Raw genomic sequence first — 27,644 nt, 5'->3', positions numbered from 1 at the left:
CGTTTCCACTTGACAATAACAGCACTTACAGTTGACCCAGCTCTAGCAGGGCAGAAATTTGATGAACTGACTTGTTGGAAAGGTGACATCCTATGACGGTCCCACATTGTTGAGGCGCTGTTGTGCGCTGTTATGCCTTCTGTGCCGTCTGTATGGGTGGACCATTTCAGTTTGTCCGTGATGTATACGCCGAGGAACTTAAAACTTTCCACATTCTCCACTGCTGTCCCTTGGATGTGGATAGGGGGGTGCTTCCTCTGCTGTTTCCTGAAGTCCACGATCATCTCCTTTGTTTCAATGACGTTGAGTGTGAGGTTATTTTCCTGAAACCACACTCCGAGGGCCCTCACCTCCTCCCTGTAGGCCGTCTCGTTGTTGTTGGTAATCAAGCCTACTACTGTAGTGTTGTCTGCAAACTTGATGATTGAGTTGGAGGCGTGCATGGCCAAGCAGTCGTGGGTGAACAGGGAGTACAGGAGAGGGCTGAGAACGCACCCTTGTGGGGCCCCAGTGTTGAGGATCAGCGGGGTGGAGATGTTGTTTCCTACCCTCACCACCTGGGGGCGCCCCGTCAGGACCCAGTTGCACAGGGTGGGGTCGAGTTTGGAGGGTAGTATGGTGTTAAATGCTGAGCTGTAATCGATGAACAGCATTCTTACATAGGTATTCCTCTTGTCCAGATGGGTTAGGGCAGTGTGCAGTGTGATTGTGATAGCGCCCTCTGTGGACCTACTGGGACGGTATGGTGGCCCTCTTGAAACATGTGGGAACAGTAGAATAGGATAGGGATTGATTGAATATGTCCGTAAACACACCCGCCAGCTGCGCATGCCCTGAGGACACGGCTGGGGATGCCGTCTGGGCCGGCATCCTTGCGAGGTTTAACACGTTTAAATGTTTTACTCACGTTAGCTGCGGTGAAGGAGAGCCCGCAGGTTTTGGTAGCGGGCCGTGTCAGTGGCACAGTATTGTCTTTGAAGCAGGCAAAGAAGTTGTTTAATTTGTCTGGGAGCAAGACGTCGGTGTCTGCGACGGGGCTGGTTTTCTTTTTGTAATCCGTGATTGACTGTAGACCCTGCCACATACGTCTCGTGTCTGAGCCGTTGAAATGCGACTCTATACTGACGCTTAGCTTGTTTGATTGCCTTGTGGAGGGAATAGCTACACTGTTTTGTATTCAGTCATGTTTCTGGTCGCCTTGCCCTGATTAAAAGCAGTGGTTCGCACTTTCAGTTTTGCCCGAATGCTGCCATCAATCCATGGTTTATGGTTAGGGAAGGATTTGATAGTCACCGTGGATACCACAACACCGATGCATTTGTTAATAAAGTTGCTCACCAAATCACCGTATACATCAATGTTATAGTCCGATGTTATCCGGAACATATCCCAGTCCACGTGATCGGGGCAAATCTTGAAGCGTGGAATCCGATTGGTCAGACCAGCGTTGAACAGACCTGAGCACGGGCGTTTCCTGTTTAAGTTTCTGTCTATAGGCTGGGAGCAACAACAATGGGGTCGTGGTCAGATTTGCAGAAAGGAGGGCGGGGCTTTTAAACGCGTCGCAGAAGTTAGAGTAGCAATGATCCAGAATTTTGCCAGCCAGGGTCGCGCATTCGATATGCTGATACAATTTAGGGAGGCATGTTTTCAGATTAGCCTTGTTAAAATCCCCAGCTACAATGAATGCAAAAGATAAGTCTGAGACACTAGAAGCTGATGGTCCTCTGATGCCTTGGTTCTACCACCACCCCCAGCAGTGGCTGCTGTTGTGCAGTTCATTGTCTGACCCCCACACCAACAAAAAAAAACAGATAAAGCAACACCTCGGCACAACGCCTCTCCCCTATTTGACCTAGATAGTTTGTGTGTATGTATTGACATGTAGGCTACATGTGCCTTTAAAAAAATGTTTTATGTCATTCTGTCTTTGAGCTGTTCTTGTCTATTGATGGTCTGTATAATGTCATTCTGTATTATGTTTCCTGTTTTGTGTGGAACTCCAGGAAGACTAGCTGCTGCTACTGCAACAGCTAATGGGGATACTAATAAAATATCAAATACCAAAAAATACAACAGACTGCGGCTGAGTACCTATTCCTTATACCATGCACTCCTTTTGACCAGGGCCCTATGGCTCCAAAACGATGATCTACACCGTCCCTCATCAACTGGTGTTATATAGCTGTTGTATTGGATACTCACACCATCCCTCATCAACTGGTGTTATATAGCTGTTGTATTGGATACTCACACCGTCCCTCATCAACTGGTGTTATATAGATGAAGAGAACAGAGACCAATCTGGTTGACGGGAATTAAAAACTCGAGCCCAAATGGTTGCTTTATCTCTCTCTCTTTCCCTCCCTCCCTCCCTCCCTCCCTCCCTCCCTCCCTCCCTCCCTCCCTCACTCCCTCCCTCCCCTTGTAGTGTCTGGGGCTGTAGAGTAGTGTGTTTTATAGTCCTCACAGCACTACTGCTCTCTGCAGTGATGTCACAGCGGAAACCTGGTCTGGAACAGGATCAGGATCAGTTCTGACTGCTATCAGGTGTTGATGTCCTTCCTGCTTCCTTCCCCACCTCCTTCCCTCTCTCTATTCTCCTCTGTATTCTTTCCTTTTCTGCCTCTAATTCTCGCTCTCTCTCCCCATCTCTGTCTCCATCCCTCTCCCCCTCTCTCCATTCCTCTCCCCCTCTCTCCATCCCTCCCCTTCTCTCCATCCATCCCTCTACCCCCTCTCTCAATCCCTCTCTCCATCCCTCTTCCCCCTCTCTCCATCCCTTCCCCCTCTCTCCATCCATCCCTCTTCCCCTCTCAATCCCTCTCTCCATCCATCCCTCTATCCCCTCTCGCAATCCCTCTCTCCATCCCTCTCCCCCTCTCTCCATCCATCCCTCTTTCCCCTCTCAATCCCTCTCTCCATCCCTCTCCCCCCTCTCTCCATCCATCCCTCTTCCCCCTCTCAATCCCTCTCTTTATCCCTCTTCCCCCTCTCCATCTCTTTCCCCATTCTCTCCAATCCTCTCCCCATCACTATCCCCCGTTTCTCCATCCCATTCTCCCCTCTCTCAATCCTTCTACCCTGATCTCTCCATCCCTCTTCCCCTCCCCCTCTCTTTTGCACTTCATTGTAAACAGAGGGCTGATATAAATACTATGCTGCCAGTCTCTCTTGGCTGAGAGTTCAAGAGAGACTGACTGCATCACTTCTTCTTTTTAGAAGAAACATCAATGTGTTAAATCCCAAATTGTTTGTATAGTCAATTTACACACAGCTCTGACACACACACTTATCCCACCAGACATGCCACCAGGGGTCTTTTCACAGTCCCAATATCCAGCACAAATTCAAGAAAGCGTACGGTATTAAATAGAGCCTTATTGCATGGAACTTCCTTCCATCTCATATTGCTTAAATAAACAACAAACCTGGTTACAAAAAACAGATAAAGCAACACCTTGTGGCACAACGCCTCTCCCCTATTGGACCTCTCTATCCCTATCCCACCTCCTCCCCCCTCTCTGCACACCTCTCACGATCCATCTCCCTCCCTCTCTCCATTTCTCTCTCCCTCCCCCTCTCCCCCTCTCTCCATCCCTCTCCATCTCTCGCTCCCTCCTTCTTTCCCCCTCTCTCTCATCCCTCTCCCCTCTCACCATTCAACTCCCTCCCTCTTTCCATCTCTCTCTCATCCCTCTCCCCCCTCTCACCATTCCTCTCTCCCTCTCACCATTCCTCTCCCTCCCTCTCTACATCTCTCCATCTCTCTCTCCCTCCCCCTCTCCCCCTCTCTCCATCCCTCTCCATCTCTCTCTCCCTCACTCTCTCCCCCTCTCTCTCATCCCTCTCCCCCTTCTCACCATTCCTCTCCCTCCCTCTCTCCATCTCTCTCTCCATCCCTCTCTCTCGTCCCTCTATTGCTCTCTCTATATATCTATTACAGTTTCTCTCCCCTCTCTCTGTCAAGTGCCTGTGTTGGATCTGTTGGAGTGTGACAGGCAGCTCAGCCTCTAGCAGACATACCATCGTTTACAATGCAGCTGTCGGCACGGGTGGAAGAGAGGGACGAGAAGGAGAGAGACGAGAGAGAGAGACGAGAGAGAGACAGAGAGAGAGAGATACAGAGAGATACAGAGAGACGAGAGAGAGAGAGAGAGAGAGACGAGAGAGAGAGATACAGAGAGATACAGAGAGAGAGAGACAGAGAGAGAGAGAGACGAGAGAGAGACAAGAGAGAGAGACGAGAGAGAGAGACGAGAGAGAGAGAGACGAGAGAGAGAGAGATACAGAGAGATACAGAGAGACGAGAGAGAGAGAGACAGAGAGAGAGAGAGAGAGAGAGAGAGAGACGAGAGAGAGACAAGAGAGAGAGACGAAAGAGAGACGAGAGAGATACAGAGAGATACAGAGAGACGAAAGAGAGAGAGAGAGAGAGACAGAGAAAGAGAGAGAGAGAGACAGAGAGAGAGAGAGAGAGATACAGAGAGTGTGTGTGATTGCTTGTGCACATTTGTTTGTCCACATTTGTAGTCTTGGCTAGTCTTGAGTAGCTTGTCTAGTATTGGGTAGTTTGGGTAGTCTTGGCTAGTCTTGGGTAGTCTAGGGTAGCTTGGGTATTCTTGGGTAGCTCGTTAATCTTGGGTAGCTTGGTAGTCTTTCGTAGCTTGGGTAGTCTTGGGTAGTCTTTGGTAGCTTGGTAGTCTTGGGTAGCTGGTTAGTATTGGGTAGTATTGGGTAATATTGGGTAGTCTTGGGTAGCTTGGTAGTATTGGGTAGTATTGGGTAGTCTCGGGTAGTCTTGGGTAGCTTGGTAGTCTTGGGTAATCTTGGGTAGCTTGGTAGTCTTGGGTAGTCTTGGGTAGCTTGGTAGTCTTGTGTTGTTTTGGGTAGAATGTGTTGTCTTGGGTAGAATGTTTTGTCTTGGGTAGTCTTGTGTTGTCTTGGGTAGAATGTGTTGTCTTGGGTAGAATGTGTTGTCTTGGGTAGAATGTGTTGTCTTGGGTAGAATGTGTTGTCTTGGGTAGAGTGTGTTGTCTTGGGTAGAATGTTTTGTCTTGGGTAGAATGTGTTGTCTTGGGTAGAATGTGTTGTCTTGGCTAGAATGTGTTGTCTTGGGTAGAATGTGTTGTCTTGGGTAGAATGTGTTGTCTTGGGTAGTCTTGTGTTGTCTTGGGTAGAATGTGTTGTCTTGGGTAGTCTTGTCTTGTCTTGGGTAGAATGTGTTGTCTTGGGTAGTCGTGTGTTGTCTTGGGTAGAATGTGTTGTCTTGGGTAGAATGTGTTGTCTTGGGTAGTCGTGTGTTGTCTTGGGTAGAATGTGTTGTCTTGGGTAGAATGTGTTGTCTTGGGTAGAATGTGTAGTCTTGGGTAGAATGTGTTGTCTTGGGTAGAATGTGTAGTCTTGAGTAGAATGTGTTGTCTTGGGTAGTCTTGTGTTGTCTTGGGTAGAATATGTTGTCTTGGGTAGAATGTGTTGTCTTGGGTAGAATGTGTTGTCTTGGGTAGAATGTGTTGTCGTGGGTAGAATGTGTTGTCTTGGGTAGAATGTGTTGTCTTGGCTAGAATGTGTTGTCTTGGGTAGAATGTGTTGTCTTGGGTAGAATGTGTTGTCTTGGGTAGTCTTGTGTTGTCTTGGGTAGAATGTGTTGTCTTGGGTAGTCTTGTGTTGTCTTGGGTAGAATGTGTTGTCTTGGGTAGTCTTGTCTTGTCTTGGGTAGAATGTGTTGTCTTGGGTAGTCGTGTGTTGTCTTGGGTAGAATGTGTTGTCTTGGGTAGAATGTGTTGTCTTGGGTAGAATGTGTTGTCTTGGGTAGAATGTGTAGTCTTGAGTAGAATGTGTTGTCTTGGGTAGTCTTGTGTTGTCTTGGGTAGAATATGTTGTCTTGGGTAGAATGTGTTGTCTTGGGTAGAATGTGTTGTCTTGGGTAGAATGTGTTGTCTTGGGTAGAATGTGTTGTCTTGGCTAGAATGTGTTGTCTTGGGTAGAATGTGTTGTCTTGGGTAGAATGTGTTGTCTTGGGTAGTCTTGTGTTGTCTTGGGTAGAATGTGTTGTCTTGGGTAGTCTTGTCTTGTCTTGGGTAGAATGTGTTGTCTTGGGTAGTCGTGTGTTGTCTTGGGTAGAATGTGTTGTCTTGGGTAGAATGTGTTGTCTTGGGTAGAATGTGTTGTCTTGGGTAGAATGTGTTGTCTTGGGTAGAATGTGTATGTGTTCTCTCTTTACAGCTTTGTTATGTTCCGCCAGCACAGATCAAATCTACAACAACCCGAAAAGTCTTGAAGATCCAGCCTCCCGTATTTCAAAGGGAACAATTATGAATGAATGAACTGCCAGATATCTACTCTGTTCTACTACAATAATGAATGAACTGCCAGATATCTACTCTGTTCCACTACAATAATGAATGAACTGCCAGATATCTACTCTGTTCCACTACAATAATGAATGAACTGCCAGATATCTACTCTGTTCTACTACAATAATGAATGAACTGCCAGATATCTACTCTGTTCTACTACAATAATGAATGAACTGCCAGATATCTACTCTGTTCCACTACAATAATGAATGAACTGCCAGATATCTACTCTGTTCCACTACAATAATGAATGAACTGCCAGATATCTACTCTGTTCCACTACAATAATGAATGAACTGCCAGATATCTACTCTGTTCTACTACAATAATGAATGAACTGCCAGATATCTACTCTGTTCTACTACAATAATGAATGAACTGCCAGATATCTACTCTGTTCTACTACAATAATGAATGAACTGCCAGATATCTACTCTGTTCTACTACAATAATGAATGAACTGCCAGATATCTACTCTGTTCTACTACAATAATGAATGAACTGCCAGATATCTACTCTGTTCTACTACAATAATGAATGAACTGCCAGATATCTACTCTGTTCTACTACAATAATGAATGAACTGCCAGATATCTACTCTGTTCCACTACAATAATGAATGAATGAACTGCCAGATATCTACTCTGTTCTACTACAATAATGAATGAACTGCCAGATATCTACTCTGTTCCACTACAATAATGAATGAATGAACTGCCAGATATCTACTCTGTTAAATCTACTCGTCATACAATACCAAGACATTCTCAGTATGATTACAAATACACTTTACAATCAGAAAAATTTATAAAAATACTAAATCCAATCACATCTCTATTGTTGAAAAGACTGGTTCGGCCGCACAGTAACTTGATAGACAGAGACTATGTCCCAAATGGCATATAGAGTTCCCTGTTCCAAAGTAGTGCACTAGGGAACATGGGACAAAGTAGTGCACTAGGGAATATGGGGCAAAGTAGTGCACTAGGGAACATGGGACAAAGTAGTGCACTAGGGAATGTGGGACAAAGTAGTGCACTAGGGAATATGGGACAAAGTAGTGCACTAGGGAACATGGGACAAAGTAGTGCACTAAGGAATATGGGACAAAGTAGTGCACTAGGGAACATGGGACAAAGTAGTGCACTAGGGAATATGGGACAAAGTAGTGCACTAGGGAACATGGGACAAAGTAGTGCACTAGGGAACATGGGACAAAGTAGTGCACTAGGGAACATGGGACAAAGTAGTGCATGGGACAAAGTAGTGCACTAGGGAACATGGGACAAAGTAGTGCACTAGGGAACATGGGACAAAGTAGTGCACTAGGGAATATGGGACAAAGTAGTGCACTAGGGAACATGGGACAAAGTAGTGCACTAGGGAAAATGGTGCCTTGTAGAACAAAGCCAGAGGCTGATGCTAGGAAGAGAACGAGGGAGGCTACTATTGTGTAATATGGACCCGAGGAGAGCAGATTGCCTATGGGCGAGTCGACCTTTTGGGAGACTTTTTGAGATGACATCAAATATTGTCTGTTGTGGATGGACATGTGGATGGACATGTGGTTGGACATGAAGATGGACATGTGGATGGACATGAAGATGGACATGAAGATGGACATGTGGATGGACATGTGGATGGACATGAAGATGGACATGTGGATGGACATGAAGATGGACATGTGGATGGACATGAAGATGGACATGAAGATGGACATGAAGATGGACATGTGGATGGACATGAAGATGGACATGAAGATGGACATGAGGATGGACATGTGGATGGACATGAATATGGACATGAAGATGGACATGTGGATGGACATGTGGATGGACATGAAGATGGACATGAAGATGGACATGTGGATGGACATGTGGTTGGACATGAAGATGGACATGAAGATGGACATGTGGATGGACATGAAGATGGACATGAAGATGGACATGAGGATGGACATGTGGATGGACATGTGGATGGACATGAAGATGGACATGTGGATGGACATGAAGATGGACATGTGGATGGACATGTGGATGGACATGTGGTTGGACATGAAGATGGACATGAAGATGGACATGTGGATGGACATGAAGATGGACATGAAGATGGACATGTGGATGGACATGAAGATGGACATGTGGATGGACATGTGGATGGACATGAAGATGGACATGAAGATGGACATGTGGATGGACATGTGGTTGGACATGAAGATGGACATGAAGATGGACATGAAGATGGACATGTGGATGGACATGAAGATGGACATGAAGATGGACATGAAGATGGACATGTGGATGGACATGAAGATGGACATGAAGATGGACATGTGGATGGACATGAAGATGGACATGTGGATGGACATGTGGATGGACATGAAGATGGACATGAAGATGGACATGTGGATGGACATGAAGATGGACATGTGGATGGACGTGAGGATGGACATGTGGATGGACATGTGGATGGATGGTGAAGCCTAAAAGGTACACAGTCATTATGAATGGAACACCCTGATCTGTGGTTGTTTACTGAACATTATTGATCTGTAGTGGTTTACTGAACATTATTGATCTGTGGTGAGACCGGCTCAATTCCCTAAATTTTATGAATGAAACCCAACACACCGGTTCTGTCTGCTACTCACACACTCTCTCACCGTCTCACCGTCTCTCTCTTGCCCTTCAATTTCCCCCGATATAATTAACACCATGTGTAGATCACATCGACACAATCAACACTCTGAAGAATGAGAGGTCCAACAAGCTCCTGTGTGTCCATCAAGGACCTCCCTCTCTGTATCGCTCCCAATGAAGCCTGTTACATAGCTCTATTTCCCTATACTGGGTGAGACATGAGGGGGGGTTACTGGGTGAGACATGAGGGGGGGTTACTGGGTGAGACATGAGGGGGTGGGGGTTACTGGGTGAGACATGGGGGGGGTTACTGGGTGAGACATGAGGGGGGTTACTGGGTGAGACACGAGGGGAGGGGGGTTACTAGGTGAGACATGAGGGGGAGGGTTGGGTGTGTGTGTGTGTGGGGGGGGTGCTGGGGTTACTGGGTGACAGGAGTCAGGAGAGACTTGAGGTGTTGATATGAGAAGGTGAGGAGGAGGGGGTTCTGGGGTAGCAGAATGCTTGGCATCACTAGGGCCTACTCGAGGGTAATCCTCCCCTCACCTGATCCCACGGGTACATGGTAGCAGCTGACTGGCTGATGGAGCATGCTGTGGGCCATGGCGAGGGGGGGTGTTGTTTGCCAGGGGTTTCTGTGGCGACGGTAACTGGGGGTTTCTGACTCCAACTGCCAGCCTGGCTTCTTCTAGCTGCTCTAATTGTTTCCTGTTCATTGGGTGAGTCTTTGTGTCGGCCTTGTCAAAAGACCTTGAGTTTCTCAGTCATCTGCTGTTACCGCTGTCCTCAGCTAAGGCCCAGGGAGGGGGCCCCCTCGCGTTGTTGGAGCAGTGATTCAAAAGGAAAACAGGGAAGTTTCTCTCCTCTAGGATCATCTACAGGTTTCAGATTAAGACTGTATCAGTGTCGGAGTCCCAACGGGGACTTCTTCTTCTTCTTAATTGTTAACACTTTTCCTTCCTGTTGAAAGACTTCCTTAATGAAACATTCCTCGTTAGATGGATGGAAACGTCTACAGCTCAGTGATTTGACAGTGATTAAAGAATAACTTTGTACGACAAGAGAGGGATGAGTGAAAGGCTAAATTAACTCCTGGGCCGTAACAGAGCCTTAAGCAGGGTAAAACTCTCACACCCCTGCATTTGCTGAAAAAGAGACATAAAACCCCCAGCCATGTCGGGCCATATAGTCCCATTAAACCTGATAAAACCCCCGGCCATGCAGGGCCATATAGTCCCATTAAACCTGATAAAACCCCCGGCCATGCAGGGCCATATAGTCCCATTAAACCTGATAAAACCCCCAGCCATACAAGGCCATGTAGTCCCATTAAACATGATAAAAAAACAGCCATGTCGGGCCATATAGTCCCATTAAACCTGATAAAACCCCCAGCCATACAAGGCCATATAGTCCCATTAAACGTGATAAAACCCCCAGCCATACAAGGCCATATAGTCCCATTAAACCTGATAAAACCCCCAGCACAGCCATACAAGGCCATATAGTCCCATTAAACCTGATAAAAACCCCAGCCATGTCGGGCCATATAGTCCCATTAAACCTGATAAAACCCCCAGCCATACAAGGCCATATAGTCCCATTAAACCTGATAAAACCCCCAGCCATGTCGGGCCATATAGTCCCATTAAACCTGATAAAACCCCCAGCACAGCCATACAGGGCCATATAGTCCCATTAAACCTGATAAAACCCCCAGCAAGGCCATACAAGGCCATATAGTCCCATTAAACCTGATAAAACCCCCAGCCATGTCGGGCCATATAGTCCCATTAAACCTGATAAAACCCCCAGCACAGCCATACAGGGCCATGCATTCCTCCAACAGCCCCACCTGATCAAAAGACAGACAGACAGACAGACAGACAGACAGACAGACAGACAGACAGACAGACAGACAGACAGACAGACAGACAGACAGACAGACAGACAGACAGACAGACAGACAGACAGACAGACAGACCGTAGTACCACCGGAGGATCCCTACCTCACCATGTCGGAGTACACACACACACACACACACACACACACACACACACACACACACACACACACACGCACACACACACACACACACACGCACACACACACACACACACACACACACACACACACACGCACACACGCACACACGCACGCACGCACACACGCACACGCACACGCACACACACACACACACACACAGCAGTAGCTTAGCATGTCGGAGCACACCGATACGGTCTGAGAATATAAGAGGGAGACTGTCTAATTGAATGAAGCCCAACAAGTCATTGGGAGAACAGACAGTGGGTGTGATGCAGGGAGACATGACACGTCTGCTCTCTCAGATGTTACCCAGTGTGCACAGCAGCAGACACCATTCCAGCTGTTGGGTCAGGTGTTGAAAGGGAACGGGACTCTGTATCTAAGACAAGGAGGGAACGGGGCTCTGTATCTAAGACGAGGGAACGGGGCTCTGTATCTAAGACAAGGAGGGAACGGGGCTCTGTATCTAAGACAAGGAGGGAACGTGGCTCTGTGTCTAAGACGAGGAGGGAACGTGGCTCTGTGTCTAAGACGAGGAGGGAACGTGGCTCTGTGTCTAAGACGAGGAGGGAACGGGGCTCTGTATCTAAGACGAGGAGGGAACGTGGCTCTGTGTCTAAGACGAGGAGGGAACGTGGCTCTGTATCTAAGACAAGGAGGGAACAGGGCTCTGTATCTATGACAAGGAGGGAACAGGTCTCTGTATCTATGACAAGGAGGGAACGGGGCTCTGTATCTAAGACAAGGAGGGAACGGGGCTCTGTATCTAAGACAAGGAGGGAACTGGGCTCTGTATCTAAGACAAGGAGGGAACAGGGCTCTGTATCTAAGACAAGGAGGGAACAGGGCTCTGTATCTATGACAAGGAGGGAACGGGGCTCTGATCTAAGACAAGGAGGGAACGGGGCTCTGAATCTATGACAAGGAGGGAACGGGCTCTGTATCTAAGACAAGGAGGGAACGGGGCTCTGTATCTAAGACAAGGAGGGAACAGGGCTCTGTATCTAAGACAAGGAGGGAACGGGGCTCTGTATCTATGACAAGGAGAGAACAGGGCTCTGTATCTACGACAGGAAGAGAACAGGGGGCTCTGTATCTAAGACAAGGAGGGAACTGGGCTCTGTATCTAAGACGAGGAGGGAACAGGGCTCTGTATCTAAGGAGGAGGAACAGGGCTCTTATCTAAGACAAGGAGTGCAGGGGGCTCACTCTAAGAAAGGATGACGGGGCTCTGAATCTAAGACAAGGAGGGAACGGGCTCTGTATCTAAGTACAAGGAGGGCAGGATTTAGAAGGAGGGAACAGGGCTCTGTATCTAAGACAAGGAGGGAACGGGGCTCTGTATCTACGACAGGAAGAGAACAGGGTCCTGTATCTACGACAGGAAGAGAACAGGGTGGCACAGCATGGTGATGTGTGTGTGTCAAGGGACAGGACAGGATGTACTATTACTGAACTTCAAATCCCAGTGCAGGGAGATGCTACACTCTAAAATGACACCAATCTGGATATCTGTAATTCTCCTAAGTAAAAGCAGGATTTAGAAGAGGGATATGGGTTAGGGGGAGGGACGATTTAGCCTTATATGGACCGTAGGGGACAGATGTACCAACATCTCCTTTTGCTTGGACATAAAGTATAGTGTACACATCAATGGACCCGAGATTCCCGAGAACATGGATCAGACCCAGGATGCCGACCAGAGTCTGAATATACCCAAACAGATAGGAGTTGAGCAGCTAGAAGTTTAACAGCTAGGAGTTTACCAGCTAGGAGTTTAACAGCTAGGAGTTGAACAGACGGGAGTTTAACAGCTAGGAGTTGAACAGACGGGAGTTGAATAGATGGGAGTTTAACAGCTAGGAGTTGAACAGACGGGAGTTTAACAGCTAGGAGTTGAACAGACGGGAGTTGAATAGATGGGAGTTTAACAGCTAGGAGTTGAACAGACGGGAGTTGAACAGACGGGAGTTTAACAGACGGGAGTTGAACAGACGGGAGTTGAACGGACGGGAGTTGAACAGACGGGAGTTGAACAGACGGGAGTTGAATAGACGGGAGTTGAACAGACGGGAGTTGAATGGACGGGAGTTGAACAGACGGGAGTTGAATAGATGTGAGTTGAATAGATGGGAATTGAATAGATGGGAGTTGAACGGACGGGAGTTGAATGGACGGGAGTTGAACAGACGGGAGTTGAATAGATGTGAGTTGAATAGATGGGAATTGAATAGATGGGAGTTGAATAGATGGGAGTTGAACAGACGGGAGTTGAACGGACGGGAGTTGAATAGATGGGAATTGAATAGATGGGAATTGAATAGATGGGAGTTGAATAGATGGGAGTTGAATAGATGGGAATTGAATAGATGGGAGTTGAATAGATGGGAGTTGAATAGACGAGAGTTGAACAGACGGGAGTTTAACAGACGGGAGTTGAACAGACGGGAGTTGAACAGACGGGAGTTTAACAGACGGGAGTTGAACGGACGGGAGTTGAACAGACGGGAGTTGAACAGACGGGAGTTGAATGGACGGGAGTTGAACAGACGGGAGTTGAATAGATGGGAGTTGAATAGATGTGAGTTGAATAGATGGGAATTGAATAGATGGGAGTTGAACAGACGGGAGTGACCCAATTCTGACCCTGACTCAAAACATCATTTCACACATGCAAATTTTTCAACAACTTTGCGTGTGAATGTCAAAATAAATCAACAACATCACTGAGTCACTGCTGCAGCCTCCCACTGACCTTTCTATGTCTACGGGCCAGACGGAGACGCTGTGTCACAGAGAAACAAGGAATGGGAAGGAAGAGGAATGGAGGAGTGAAGGGTGAGGATGGGAGGGGAGGGTGAGGAGGAGGAGGGTGAGGAGGAGGAATGGAGGAGTGGAGGGTGAGGAAGAGGAGGAGGGATGGAGGAGTGGGGGGTGAGGAGGAGGAGTGAAGGGTGAAGAGGAGGAGGAATGGAGGAGTGAAGGGTGAGCAGGAGGAGGAATGGAGGAGTGGAGGGTGAGGAGGGGAGGGTGAGGAGGAGGAGGAATGGAGGAGTGGAGGGTGAGGAGGGGAGGGTGAGGAGGAGGAGAAATGGAGGGTGAAGAGGAGGAGGAATGGAGGAGTGGAGGGTGAGGAGGAGGAGGAATGGAGGAGTGGAGGGTGAGGAGGAGGAGAAATGGAGGGTGAAGAGGAGGAGGAATGGAGGAGTGGAGGGTGAGGAGGAGGAGAAATGGAGGAGTGGAGGGTGAGGAGGAGGAGGAATGGAGGAGTGGAGGGTGAGGGGGAGGAGGAATGGAGGAGTGGAGGGTGAGGAGGAGGAGGAATGGAGGAGTGGAGGGTGAGGAGGAGGAATGGAGGAGTGGAGGGTGAAGAGGAGGAGGAATGGAGGAGTGGAGGGTGAGGAGGAGGAGGAGGAGTGAAGGGTGAAGAGGAGGAGGAATGGAGGAGTGAAGGGTGAGGAGGAGGAGAAATGGAGGAGTGGAGGGTGAGGAGGAGGAGGAATGGAGGAGTGAAGGGTGAGGAGGAGGAGGAGTGAAGGGTGAAGAGGAGGAGGAATGGAGGAGTGGAGGGTGAGGAGGAGGAGGAGTGAAGGGTGAAGAGGAGGAGGAATGGAGGAGTGAAGGGTGAGGAGGAGGAGTGGAGGGTGAGGAGGAGGAGGGTGAGGAGGAGGGATGGAGGAGTGGAGGGTGAGGAAGAGGAGGAGGGATGGAGGAGTGGGGGGTGAGGAGGAGGAGGAGTGAAGGGTGAAGAGGAGGATGAATGGAGGAGTGAAGGGTGAGGAGGAGGAGTGGAGGGTGAGGAGGGGAGGGGAGGGAGGGGTGGGTGAGGAGGAGGAGGAGGAGGAGGAGGGATGGAGGAGTGGGGGGTGAGGAGGGGAGGGTGAGGAGGAGGAGGGTGAGGAAGATGGATGGAGGAGTGGAGGGTGAGGAAGAGGAGGAGGGAGGGTGAGGAGGGGAGGGTGAGGAGGAGGAGGGTGAGGAAGATGGATGGAGGAGTGGAGGGTGAGGAAGAGGGTTGGAGGAGTGAAGGGTGAGGAAGAGGGATGGAGGAGGGAGGTTGAGGAAGGGAGGGTGAGGAGGGGAGTGTGAGGAAGCGGGATGGAGGAGGGGAGGTTGAGGAGGGGAGGGTGAGGAAGGGAGGGTGAGGAAAGGTTGGTGTGTGTTGGTGTGTGTCGGTGTGTGTTGGTGTGTGTCGGTGTGTGTTGGTGTGTGTCGGTATGTGTCGGTGTGTTGGTGTGTATTGGTGTGTGTTGGTGTGTTGGTGTGTTAAGCTGAGCGAGAGAGAGAGTTGGAGCTGAGACACACACAGAGCGAGAGAGAGAGATGGAGCTGAGACACAGAGAGAGAGAGAGAGAGAGAGATGGAGCTGAGACACACACAGAGAGAGAGAGAGAGATGGAGCTGAGACACACACACACAGAGAGAGAGATAAATGGAGAGAGAGAGAGAGAGAGAGAAAGAGAGAGAGAGAAAGAGACAGAGAGAGAGAGAGAGAGACAGAGAGTGAGACAGAGAGAGAGAGAGGGAGAGAGAGAGAGAGAGAGAGAGAGAGACAGAGAGAGAGAGAGAGAGAGAGAGAGAGAGAAGAGAGAGAGAGAGAGAGAGAGAGAGAGAGAGAGAGAGAGGGAGAGAGAGAGAGATGCAGCACAGAGAGAGACATTAAGCTGAGACACAGAGAGAGAGACATTAAGCTGAGACACAGGGAGAGAGACATTAAGCTGAGACACACAGAGAGAAGTTTAGCTTGGCATGGCCTGGTTAGGGCTGTCTCTTACCTGGCTCTCTCAGTATGAGCTGGGCCATAGCCTGGGCGTTCCCTGCTTCGTTCTCAGCCACACACTGATAGAAACCTTCATCTGACTTCACCAGACCAAGGATCTGGAGGTTACTGCCATCCTAAAGATGCAGGTTTAACACTTAGAATGCTATTTGATTGTTCAATGTACATGAACGTATAATGTGAAGTTTGTCTTCTGCTAAACAACATCCGCTCCACAAGACAATCAGTACCGACACAGAAAAATGATATTATATACGGTTGTGGTACTATATATTACCATACATGGATACAACCCCCCCCACACACACACACAGAGTCCTTTGGTTTGTTTAACTCACAACGATCTGGAAGTAGTCACTGGGGATGACCTCCTCTCCGTTCTTCATCCAACGCACCGTGGGAGGAGGGTTCCCCGTTACAGCACACTCCAGCTCCATGTCCGTACTCTCATAGGCATACGTATTGGTGGGGTAGTTCAGGAACTGGGGTGGCACTGTAGAGAGAGGGGTACAGGGTTAGGGTTAGACATACGTATTGGTGGGGTAGTTCAGGAACTGGGGTGGCACTGTAGAGAGAGGGGTACAGGGTTAGGGTTAGACATACGTATTGGTGGGGTAGTTCAGATACTGGGGTGGCACTGTAGAGAGAGGGGTACAGGGTTAGGGTTAGACATATGTATTGGTGGGGTAGTTCAGGAACTGGGGTGGCACTGTAGAGAGAGGGGTACAGGGTTAGGGTTAGACATACGTGTTGGTGGGGTAGTTCAGGAACTGGGGTGGCACTGTAGAGAGAGGGGTACAGGGTTAGGGTTAGACATATGTATTGGTGGGGTCAGATACTGGGGTGGCACTGTAGAGAGAGGGGTACAGGGTTAGGGTTAGACATACGTGTTGCTGGGGTAGTTCAGGAACTGGGGTGGCACTGTAGAGAGAGAGATACAGGGTTAGTGTTAGGGTCAGGGTTGGGGTCAGGGTTAGGGTTGGGGTCAGGGTTAGGGGAACAGAATACAGAAGAAGATGAAGTCAGTAACAGAATAATCAGGAAAAAAACAGGTGGATGACAGCTTGGTAACAAGTATCAGAGGATGACAGCTTGGTAACAAGTATCAGAGGATGACAGCTTGGTAACAAGTATCAGAGGATGACAGCTTGGTAACAAGTATCAGAGGATGACAGCTTGGTAACAAGTATCAGAGGATGACAGAGTGTTCTTCATATTACATATTACAGCTATGACTACTTCTCCATTCAGTGTCTAGTTGTCACTACTACACATGTAGGATCTTAATTTGACGCCTGTGTGCTAGAACAGGGAAATAATCCAGCCCAAAACAAGAAAATGTGAATTATTATATACAAGGAGACAGAGTGAACAAGTAATTCTGCCTCTGATCAAACCAGGGTCTGTAGTGCTTCTACACCTGCATTGCTTGCTGTTTGGGGTTTTAGGCTGGGTTTCTGTACAGCACTTTGAGATTTCAGCTGATGTACGAAGGGCTTTATAAATAAATTTGATTTGATTATATTTGATTTGATTTAGTGACTCCTCTAACACTGAGATGCAGTGTCTTAAACCGCTGAACCAGGGTCTGTAGTGACAGACACACTATGACAGACTTCCTCAGACTCACTATGACAGACTTCCTCAGACACACTATGACAGACTTCCTCAGACACACTATGACAGACTTCCTCAGACACACTATGACAGACTTCCTCAGACACACTATGACAGACTTCCTCAGACTCACTATGACGGACTTCCTCAGACACACTATGACAGACTTCCTCAGACTCACTATGACAGACAAACTTCCTCAGACACACTATGACAGACTTCCTCAGACACACTATGACAGACTTCCTCAGACACACTATGACAGACTTCCTCAGACTCACTATGACAGACAAACTTCCTCAGACACACTATGACAGACAAACTTCCTCAGACACACTATGACAGTCCGACTCCTGAAACATCCTATGACAGACAGACTTCCTCAGACTCACTATGACAGTCAGACTTCCTCAGACTCACTATGACAGTCAGACTTCCTCAGACTCACTATGACAGTCAGACTTCCTCAGACTCACTATGACAGTCAGACTCCTGAAACATCCCATGACAGTCAGACTCCTGAAACATCCTATGACAGTCAGACTTCCTCAGACTCACTATGACAGTCAGACTTCCTCAGACACACTATGACAGTCAGACTTCCTCAGACACACTATGACAGTCAGACTTCCTCAGACACACTATGACAGTCAGACTTCCTCAGACACACTATGACAGTCAGACTTCCTCAGACACACTATGACAGTCAGACTTCCTCAGACACACTATGACAGTCAGACTTCCTCAGACACACTATGACAGTCAGACTTCCTCAGACACACTATGACAGTCAGACTTCCTCAGACACACTATGACAGACTTCCTCAGACTCACTATGACAGACTTCCTCAGACTCACTATGACAGTCAGACTTCCTCAGACACACTATGACAGTCAGACTTCCTCAGACACACTATGACAGTCAGACTTCCTCAGACACACTATGACAGTCAGACTTCCTCAGACACACTATGACAGTCAGACTTCCTCAGACACACTATGACAGTCAGACTTCCTCAGACACACTATGAAAGACTTCCTCAGACTCACTATGACAGTCAGACTTCCTCAGACTCACTATGACAGACTTCCTCAGACTCACTATGACAGTCAGACTTCCTCAGACACTCTATGACAGTCAGACTTCCTCAGACACACTATGACAGTCAGACTTCCTCAGACACACTATGACAGTCAGACTTCCTCAGACTCACTATGACAGACTTCCTCAGACTCACTATGACAGTCAGACTTCCTCAGACACACTATGACAGTCAGACTTCCTCAGACACACTATGACAGTCAGACTTCCTCACACACACTATGACAGTCAGACTTCCTCAGACACACCAGGACAGTCAGACTTCCTCAGACACACCAGGACAGACTTCCTCAGACACACTATGACAGACTTCCTCAGACACACTATGACAGACTTTCTCAGACACACCAGGACAGTCAGACTTCCTCAGACTCACTATGACAGTCAGACTTCCTCAGACTCACTATGACAGTCAGTCTTCCTCAGACACACTATGACAGTCAGACTCCTGAAACATCCTATGACAGTCAGACTTCCTCAGACACACTATGACAGTCAGACTCCTGAAACATCCTACGACAGTCAGACTTCCTCAGACACACTATGACAGTCAGACTCCTGTAACATCCTATGACAGTCAGACTTCCTCAGACACACTATGACAGTCAGACTCCTGAAACATCCTACGACAGTCCAACTTCCTCAGACACCGTATGACAGTCAGACTTCCTCAGACTCACTATGACAGTGAGACATGTTATGATGCTACCACCCGTTTCTCCAACAGACGCATCTGTCTCTGAGGGATGAAAACGTGTCAACAAACAGATAACTATAGAACAACAATGTGATGTGAATAAGCACTGAGTTCCTCTGAATCACTGGTACAAACACATCTGGCAGATTGGGAACAAACCAGGGATATTAGTATGGTAAAAACCGCATGAAGAAAAATACATTTTCACAGAACAATAAGTAGTCGGCAGCTGCAAAATGTATAGCGTACACATACATGCACCTGCTAAATCTACTATACAGAATAAACCAGATCTACTATACAGAATAAACCAGATCTACTATACAGAATAAACCAGTTAAATCTACTATACAGAATAAACCAGTTAAATCTACTATACAGAATAAACCAGTTAAATCTACTATACAGAATAAACCAGTTAAATCTACTATACAGAATAAACCTGCTAAATCTACTATACAGAATAAACCAGTTAAATCTACTATACAGAATAAACCAGTTAAATCTACTATACAGAATAAACCAGTTAAATCTACTATACAGAATAAACCAGATCTACTATACAGAATAAACCAGTTAAATCTACTATACAGAATAAACCAGTTAAATCTACTATACAGAATAAACCAGTTAAATCTACTATACAGAATAAACCTGTTAAATCTACCTGTTAAATCTCCTATACAGAATAAACCTGCTACATCTACCTGTTAAATCTCCTATACAGAATATGTGTATATGTGTATATGCATATCTATATAGGTATGTGTATGTATATGTGTATATATGTGTATATGTATGTATATATATATATATATATATAGGTTTGTGTATGTATATATGTGTATATGTAGGTATGTGTATGTATATATGTGTATATGTATATTTATATAGGTATGTATATATGTGTATATGTATATATGTGTATATGTATGTCTATATAGGTATGTATATATGTGTATATGTATATCTATATAGGTATGTATATATGTGTATATGTATGTCTATATAGGTATGTATATATGTGTATATGTATGTCTATATAGGTATGTATATATGTGTATATGTATATTTATATAGGTATGTATATATGTGTATATGTATGTCTATATAGGTATGTATATATGTGTATATGTATGTCTATATAGGTATGTATATATGTGTATATATGTGTATATGTATGTATATATATATATATATATATAGGTATGTGTATGTATATATGTGTATATGTATATTTATATAGGTATGTATATATGTGTATATGTATATATGTGTATATGTATATATGTGTATATGTATATATGTGTATATGTATGTCTATATAGGTATGTATATATGTGTATATGTATATATGTGTATATGTATGTCTATATAGGTATGTATATATGTGTATATGTATATATGTGTATATGTATGTCTATATAGATATGTATATATGTGTATATGTATATATGTGTATATGTATATATGTGTATATGTATATATGTGTATATGTATGTCTATATAGGTATGTATATATGTGTATATGTATATATGTGTATATGTATATATGTGTATATGTATATATGTGTATATGTATGTCTATATAGATATGTATATATGTGTATATGTATATATGTGTATATGTATGTCTATATAGATATGTATATATGTGTATATGTATATATGTGTATATGTATATCTATATAGGTATGTATATATGTATATATGTGTATATGTATATATGTGTATATGTATATCTATATAGGTATGTATATATATGTATATGTATGTCTATATAGGTATGTATATATGTGTATATGTATATTTATATAGGTATGTATATATGTGTATATGTATATATGTGTATATGTATGTCTATATAGATATGTATATATGTGTATATGTATATATGTGTATATGTATATATGTGTATATGTATATCTATATAGGTATGTATATATGTGTATATGTATATATGTGTATATGTATATTTATATAGGTATGTATATATGTGTATATGTATATATGTGTATATGTATATCTATATAGGTATGTACATATGTGTATATGTATATATGTGTATATGTATATTTATATAGGTATGTATATATGTGTATATGTATATATGTGTATATGTAGATATGTGTATATGTATGTCTATATAGGTATGTATATATGTGTATATGTATATCTATATAGGTATGTGTATATGTATGCATGCGTCTATGTATATGGATATATATATATTTTGTAACGCTCGTCCTCAAGGATCGGACCAAAGCGCAGCGTGGTAGGGGTCCATAATGGTTCAATCAAAACACAACAGAACACTGGAACAAAACAATAAACGTGAACAAATGAAACAGTCCCGTGTGGCAACAAGCACTGACGCGGAAGACAGAAAATAAACACCCACGAAAAACACAGGTGGAAAAAGGCTACCTAAGTATGATTCTCAATCAGAGACAACTAACGACACCTGCCTCTGATTGAGAACCGTACTAGGCCGAACACAGACACCAACATAGATAAACAAACATAGACTGCCCACCCCAACTCACGCCCTGACCATACTAACTAAATACAAAACAAAGGAACTAAGGTCAGAACGTAACATATTTACCCCAAAAATATATTTGGGATTGGAAATGATGCAGACAATTACATTGATGGAAGCAACACTCTTTCCGCAATATTAAGCTGATCCACCACTAAAGAATTTTAAAAAAAGAAAAAAATCAAATAAAAAAAGGTTACTGAGACTAAACTACCGTAGTGTATGTTGCTAGGTTACTGAGACTAAACTACTGTAGTGTATGTTGCTAGGTTACTGAGACTTAACTACTGTAGTGTATGTTGCTAGGTTACTGAGACTTAACTACTGAAGTGTATGTTGCTAGGTTACTGAGACTTAACTACTGTAGTGCATGTTGCTAGGTTACTGAGACTAAACTACCGTAGTGTATGTTGCTAGGTCAATGAGACTACACTACTGTAGTGTATGTTGCTAGGTTACTGAGACTAAACTACCGTAGTGTATGTTGCTAGGTTACTGAGACTAAACTACCGTAGTGTATGTTGCTAGGTTACTGAGACTAAACTACTGTAGTGTATGTTGCTAGGTCAATGAGACTAAACTACCGTAGTGTATGTTGCTAGGTCAATGAGACTAAACTACTGTAGTGTATGTTGCTAGGTTACTGAGACTAAACTACCGTAGTGTATGTTGCTAGGTTACTGAGACTAAACTACCGTAGTGTATGTTGCTAGGTTACTGAGACTAAACTACTGTAGTGCATGTTGCTAGGTTACTGAGACTAAACTACTGTAGTGTATGTTGCTAGGTTACTGAGACTAAACTACTGTAGTGTATGTTGCAAGGTTACTGAGACTAAACTACTGCAGTGTATGTTGCTAGGTTACTGAGACTAAACTACTGTAGTGTATGTTGCTAGGTTACTGACACTTAACTACTGTAGTGCATGTTGCTAGGTTACTGAGACTTAACTACTGTAGTGTATGTTGCTAGGTTACTGAGACTAAACTACCGTAGTGTATCTTGCTAGGTTACTGAGACTAAACTACTGTAGTGCATGTTGCTAGGTTACTGAGACTAAACTACTGTAGTGTATGTTGCTAGGTTACTGAGACTAAACTACCGTAGTGTATGTTGCTAGGTTACTGAGACTAAACTACTGTAGTGTATGTTGCTAGGTCAATGAGACTAAACTACCGTAGTGTATGTTGCTAGGTCAATGAGACTAAACTACTGTAGTGTATGTTGCTAGGTTACTGAGACTAAACTACCGTAGTGTATGTTGCTAGGTTACTGAGACTAAACTACCGTAGTGTATGTTGCTAGGTTACTGAGACTAAACTACTGTAGTGCATGTTGCTAGGTTACTGAGACTAAACTACTGTAGTGTATGTTGCTAGGTTACTGAGACTAAACTACTGTAGTGTATGTTGCAAGGTTACTGAGACTAAACTACTGCAGTGTATGTTGCTAGGTTACTGAGACTAAACTACTGTAGTGTATGTTGCTAGGTTACTGACACTTAACTACTGTAGTGCATGTTGCTAGGTTACTGAGACTTAACTACTGTAGTGTATGTTGCTAGGTTACTGAGACTAAACTACCGTAGTGTATCTTGCTAGGTTACTGAGACTAAACTACTGTAGTGCATGTTGCTAGGTTACTGAGACTAAACTACTGTAGTGTATGTTGCTAGGTTACTGAGACTAAACTACTGTAGTGTATGTTGCAAGGTTACTGAGACTAAACTACTGCAGTGTATGTTGCTAGGTTACTGAGACTAAACTACTGTAGTGTATGTTGCTAGGTTACTGAGACTAAACTACTGTAGTGCATGTTGCTAGGTTACTGAGACTAAACTACTGTAGTGTATGTTGCTAGGTTACTGAGACTAAACTACTGTAGTGTATGTTGCTAGGTTACTGAGACTAAACTACCGTAGTGTATGTTGCTAGGTCAATGAGACTAAACTACTGTAGTGTATGTTGCTAGGTTACTGAGACTAAACTACCGTAGTGTATGTTGCTAGGTCAATGAGACTAAACTACCGTAGTGTATGTTGCTAGGTTACTGAGACTAAACTACTGTAGTGTATGTTGCTAGGTTACTGAGACTAAACTACCGTAGTGTATGTTGCTAGGTCAATGAGACTAAACTACTGTAGTGTATGTTGCTAGGTTACTGAGACTAAACTACCGTAGTGTATGTTGCTAGGTCAATGAGACTAAACTACTGCAGTGTATGTTGCTAGGTTACTGAGACTTAACTACTGTAGTGTATGTTGCTAGGTTACTGAGACTAAACTACCGTAGTGTATCTTGCTAGGTTACTGAGACTAAACTACTGTAGTGCATGTTGCTAGGTTACTGAGACTAAACTACCTTAGTGTATGTTGCTAGGTTACTGAGACTAAACTACTGTAGTGCATGTTGCTAGGTTACTGAGACTAAACTACTGTAGTGTATGTTGCTAGGTTACTGAGACTAAACTACCGTAGTGTATGTTGCTAGGTCAATGAGACTAAACTACTGTAGTGTATGTTGCTAGGTTACTGAGACTAAACTACCGTAGTGTATGTTGCTAGGTCAATGAGACTAAACTACCGTAGTGTATGTTGCTAGGTTACTGAGACTAAACTACTGTAGTGTATGTTGCTAGGTTACTGAGACTAAACTACCGTAGTGTATGTTGCTAGGTCAATGAGACTAAACTACTGTAGTGTATGTTGCTAGGTTACTGAGACTAAACTACCGTAGTGTATCTTGCTAGGTTACTGAGACTAAACTACTGTAGTGCATGTTGCTAGGTTACTGAGACTAAACTACCTTAGTGTATGTTGCTAGGTTACTGAGACTAAACTACTGTAGTGTATGTTGCAAGTTTACTGAGACTAAACTACTGCAGTGTATGTTGCTAGGTTACTGAGACTAAACTACTGTAGTGTATGTTGCTAGGTTACTGAGACTAAACTACTGTAGTGCATGTTGCTAGGTTACTGAGACTAAACTACTGTAGTGCATGTTGCTAGGTTACTGAGACTAAACTACTGTAGTGCATGTTGCTAGGTTACTGAGACTAAACTACCGTAGTGTATGTTGCTAGGTTACTGAGACTAAACTACTGTAGTGTATGTTGCTAGGTTACTGAGACTAAACTACCGTAGTGTATGTTGCTAGGTCAATGAGACTAAACTACTGTAGTGTATGTTGCTAGGTTACTGAGACTAAACTACCGTAGTGTATGTTGCTAGGTCAATGAGACTAAACTACCGTAGTGTATGTTGCTAGGTTACTGAGACTAAACTACTGTAGTGTATGTTGCTAGGTTACTGAGACTAAACTACCGTAGTGTATGTTGCTAGGTCAATGAGACTAAACTACTGTAGTGTATGTTGCTAGGTTACTGAGACTAAACTACCGTAGTGTATGTTGCTAGGTCAATGAGACTAAACTACTGCAGTGTATGTTGCTAGGTTACTGAGACTAAACTACTGTAGTGTATGTTGCTAGGTTACTGAGAATAAACTACTATAGTGTATGTTGCTAGGTTACTGAGACTAAACTACTGTAGTGTATGTTGCTAGGTTACTGAGACTAAACTACCGTAGTGTATGTTGCTAGGTCAATGAGACTAAACTACCGTAGTGTATGTTGCTAGGTTACTGAGACTAAACTACTGTAGTGCATGTTGCTAGGTTACTGAGACTAAACTACCTTAGTGTATGTTGCTAGGTTACTGAGACTAAACTACTGTAGTGTATGTTGCTAGGTTACTGAGACTAAACTACTGTAGTGTATGTTGCTAGGTTACTGAGACTAAACTACTGTAGTGCATGTTGCTAGGTTACTGAGACTAAACTACTGTAGTGCATGTTGCTAGGTTACTGAGACTAAACTACCGTAGTGTATGTTGCTAGGTTACTGAGACTAAACTACCGTAGTGTATGTTGCTAGGTTACTGAGACTAAACTACCGTAGTGTATGTTGCTAGGTTACTGAGACTTAACTACTGTAGTGTATGTTGCTAGGTTACTGAGACTAAACTACCGTAGTGTATCTTGCTAGGTTACTGAGACTAAACTACTGTAGTGCATGTTGCTAGGTTACTGAGACTAAACTACCTTAGTGTATGTTGCTAGGTTACTGAGACTAAACTACTGTAGTGTATGTTGCAAGGTTACTGAGACTAAACTACTGCAGTGTATGTTGCTAGGTTACTGAGACTAAACTACTGTAGTGTATGTTGCTAGGTTACTGAGACTAAACTACTGTAGTGCATGTTGCTAGGTTACTGAGACTAAACTACTGTAGTGCATGTTGCTAGGTTACTGAGACTAAACTACTGTAGTGCATGTTGCTAGGTTACTGAGACTAAACTACTGTAGTGCATGTTGCTAGGTTACTGAGACTAAACTACCGTAGTGTATGTTGCTAGGTTACTGAGACTAAACTACTGTAGTGTATGTTGCTAGGTTACTGAGACTAAACTACCGTAGTGTATGTTGCTAGGTCAATGAGACTAAACTACTGTAGTGTATGTTGCTAGGTTACTGAGACTAAACTACCGTAGTGTATGTTGCTAGGTCAATGAGACTAAACTACCGTAGTGTATGTTGCTAGGTTACTGAGACTAAACTACTGTAGTGTATGTTGCTAGGTTACTGAGACTAAACTACTGTAGTGTATGTTGCTAGGTTACTGAGACTAAACTACTGTAGTGTATGTTGCTAGGTTACTGAGACTAAACTACGGTAGTGTATGTTGCTAGGTTACTGAGACTAAACTACCGTAGTGTATGTTGCTAGGTCAATGAGACTAAACTACCGTAGTGTATGTTGCTAGGTTACTGAGACTAAACTACTGTAGTGCATGTTGCTAGGTTACTGAGACTAAACTACCTTAGTGTATGTTGCTAGGTTACTGAGACTAAACTACTGTAGTGTATGTTGCTAGGTTACTGAGACTAAACTACTGCAGTGTATGTTGCTAGGTTACTGAGACTAAACTACTGTAGTGTATGTTGCTAGGTTACTGAGACTAAACTACTGTAGTGCATGTTGCTAGGTTACTGAGACTAAACTACTGTAGTGCATGTTGCTAGGTTACTGAGACTAAACTACTGTAGTGCATGTTCCTAGGTTACTGAGACTAAACTACCGTAGTGTATGTTGCTAGGTTACTGAGACTAAACTACTGTAGTGTATGTTGCTAGGTTACTGAGACTAAACTACCGTAGTGTATGTTGCTAGGTCAATGAGACTAAACTACTGTAGTGTATGTTGCTAGGTTACTGAGACTAAACTACCGTAGTGTATGTTGCTAGGTCAATGAGACTAAACTACCGTAGTGTATGTTGCTAGGTTACTGAGACTAAACTACTGTAGTGTATGTTGCTAGGTTACTGAGACTAAACTACTGCAGTGTATGTTGCTATGTTACTGAGACTAAACTACTGTAGTGTATGTTGCTAGGTTACTGAGACTAAACTACCGTAGTGTATGTTGCTAGGTTACTGAGACTAAACTACTGTAGTGTATGTTGCTAGGTTACTGAGACTAAACTACCGTAGTGTATGTTGCTAGGTCAATGAGACTAAACTACCGTAGTGTATGTTGCTAGGTTACTGAGACTAAACTACTGTAGTGCATGTTGCTAGGTTACTGAGACTAAACTACCTTAGTGTATGTTGCTAGGTTACTGAGACTAAACTACTGTAGTGTATGTTGCTAGGTTACTGAAACTAAACTACTGCAGTGTATGTTGCTAGGTTACTGAGACTAAACTACTGTAGTGTATGTTGCTAGGTTACTGAGACTAAACTACTGTAGTGCATGTTGCTAGGTTACTGAGACTAAACTACTGTAGTGCATGTTGCTAGGTTAC

At 44.3% G+C, this 27,644-nt stretch overlaps 1 protein-coding gene across 1 annotated transcript in view; it reads right to left on the bottom strand.

Annotated features, from left to right (window-relative positions):
- LOC115125630 (netrin receptor DCC-like) overlaps window positions 1-27,644 on the bottom strand; it is a 454,667-nt gene that overhangs the window by 71,858 nt on the left and 355,165 nt on the right. Inside the window, exons 8-9 of the mRNA XM_065017122.1 lie at window positions 16,164-16,318; window positions 15,821-15,941 (exon numbers count right to left, since the gene is read on the bottom strand). Of these exons, the coding sequence (XP_064873194.1) occupies window positions 15,821-15,941; window positions 16,164-16,318 (276 nt within the window). The remainder of the gene's footprint in view (window positions 1-15,820; window positions 15,942-16,163; window positions 16,319-27,644) is intronic.

Source organism: Oncorhynchus nerka, linkage group LG4, assembly GCF_034236695.1.
Source record: "Oncorhynchus nerka isolate Pitt River linkage group LG4, Oner_Uvic_2.0, whole genome shotgun sequence".
NCBI classification, from domain to species: domain Eukaryota; kingdom Metazoa; phylum Chordata; class Actinopteri; order Salmoniformes; family Salmonidae; genus Oncorhynchus; species Oncorhynchus nerka.
Note: the sequence above shows the minus strand (reverse complement) of the source record. Positions and strands in the feature narration are given on the sequence as shown.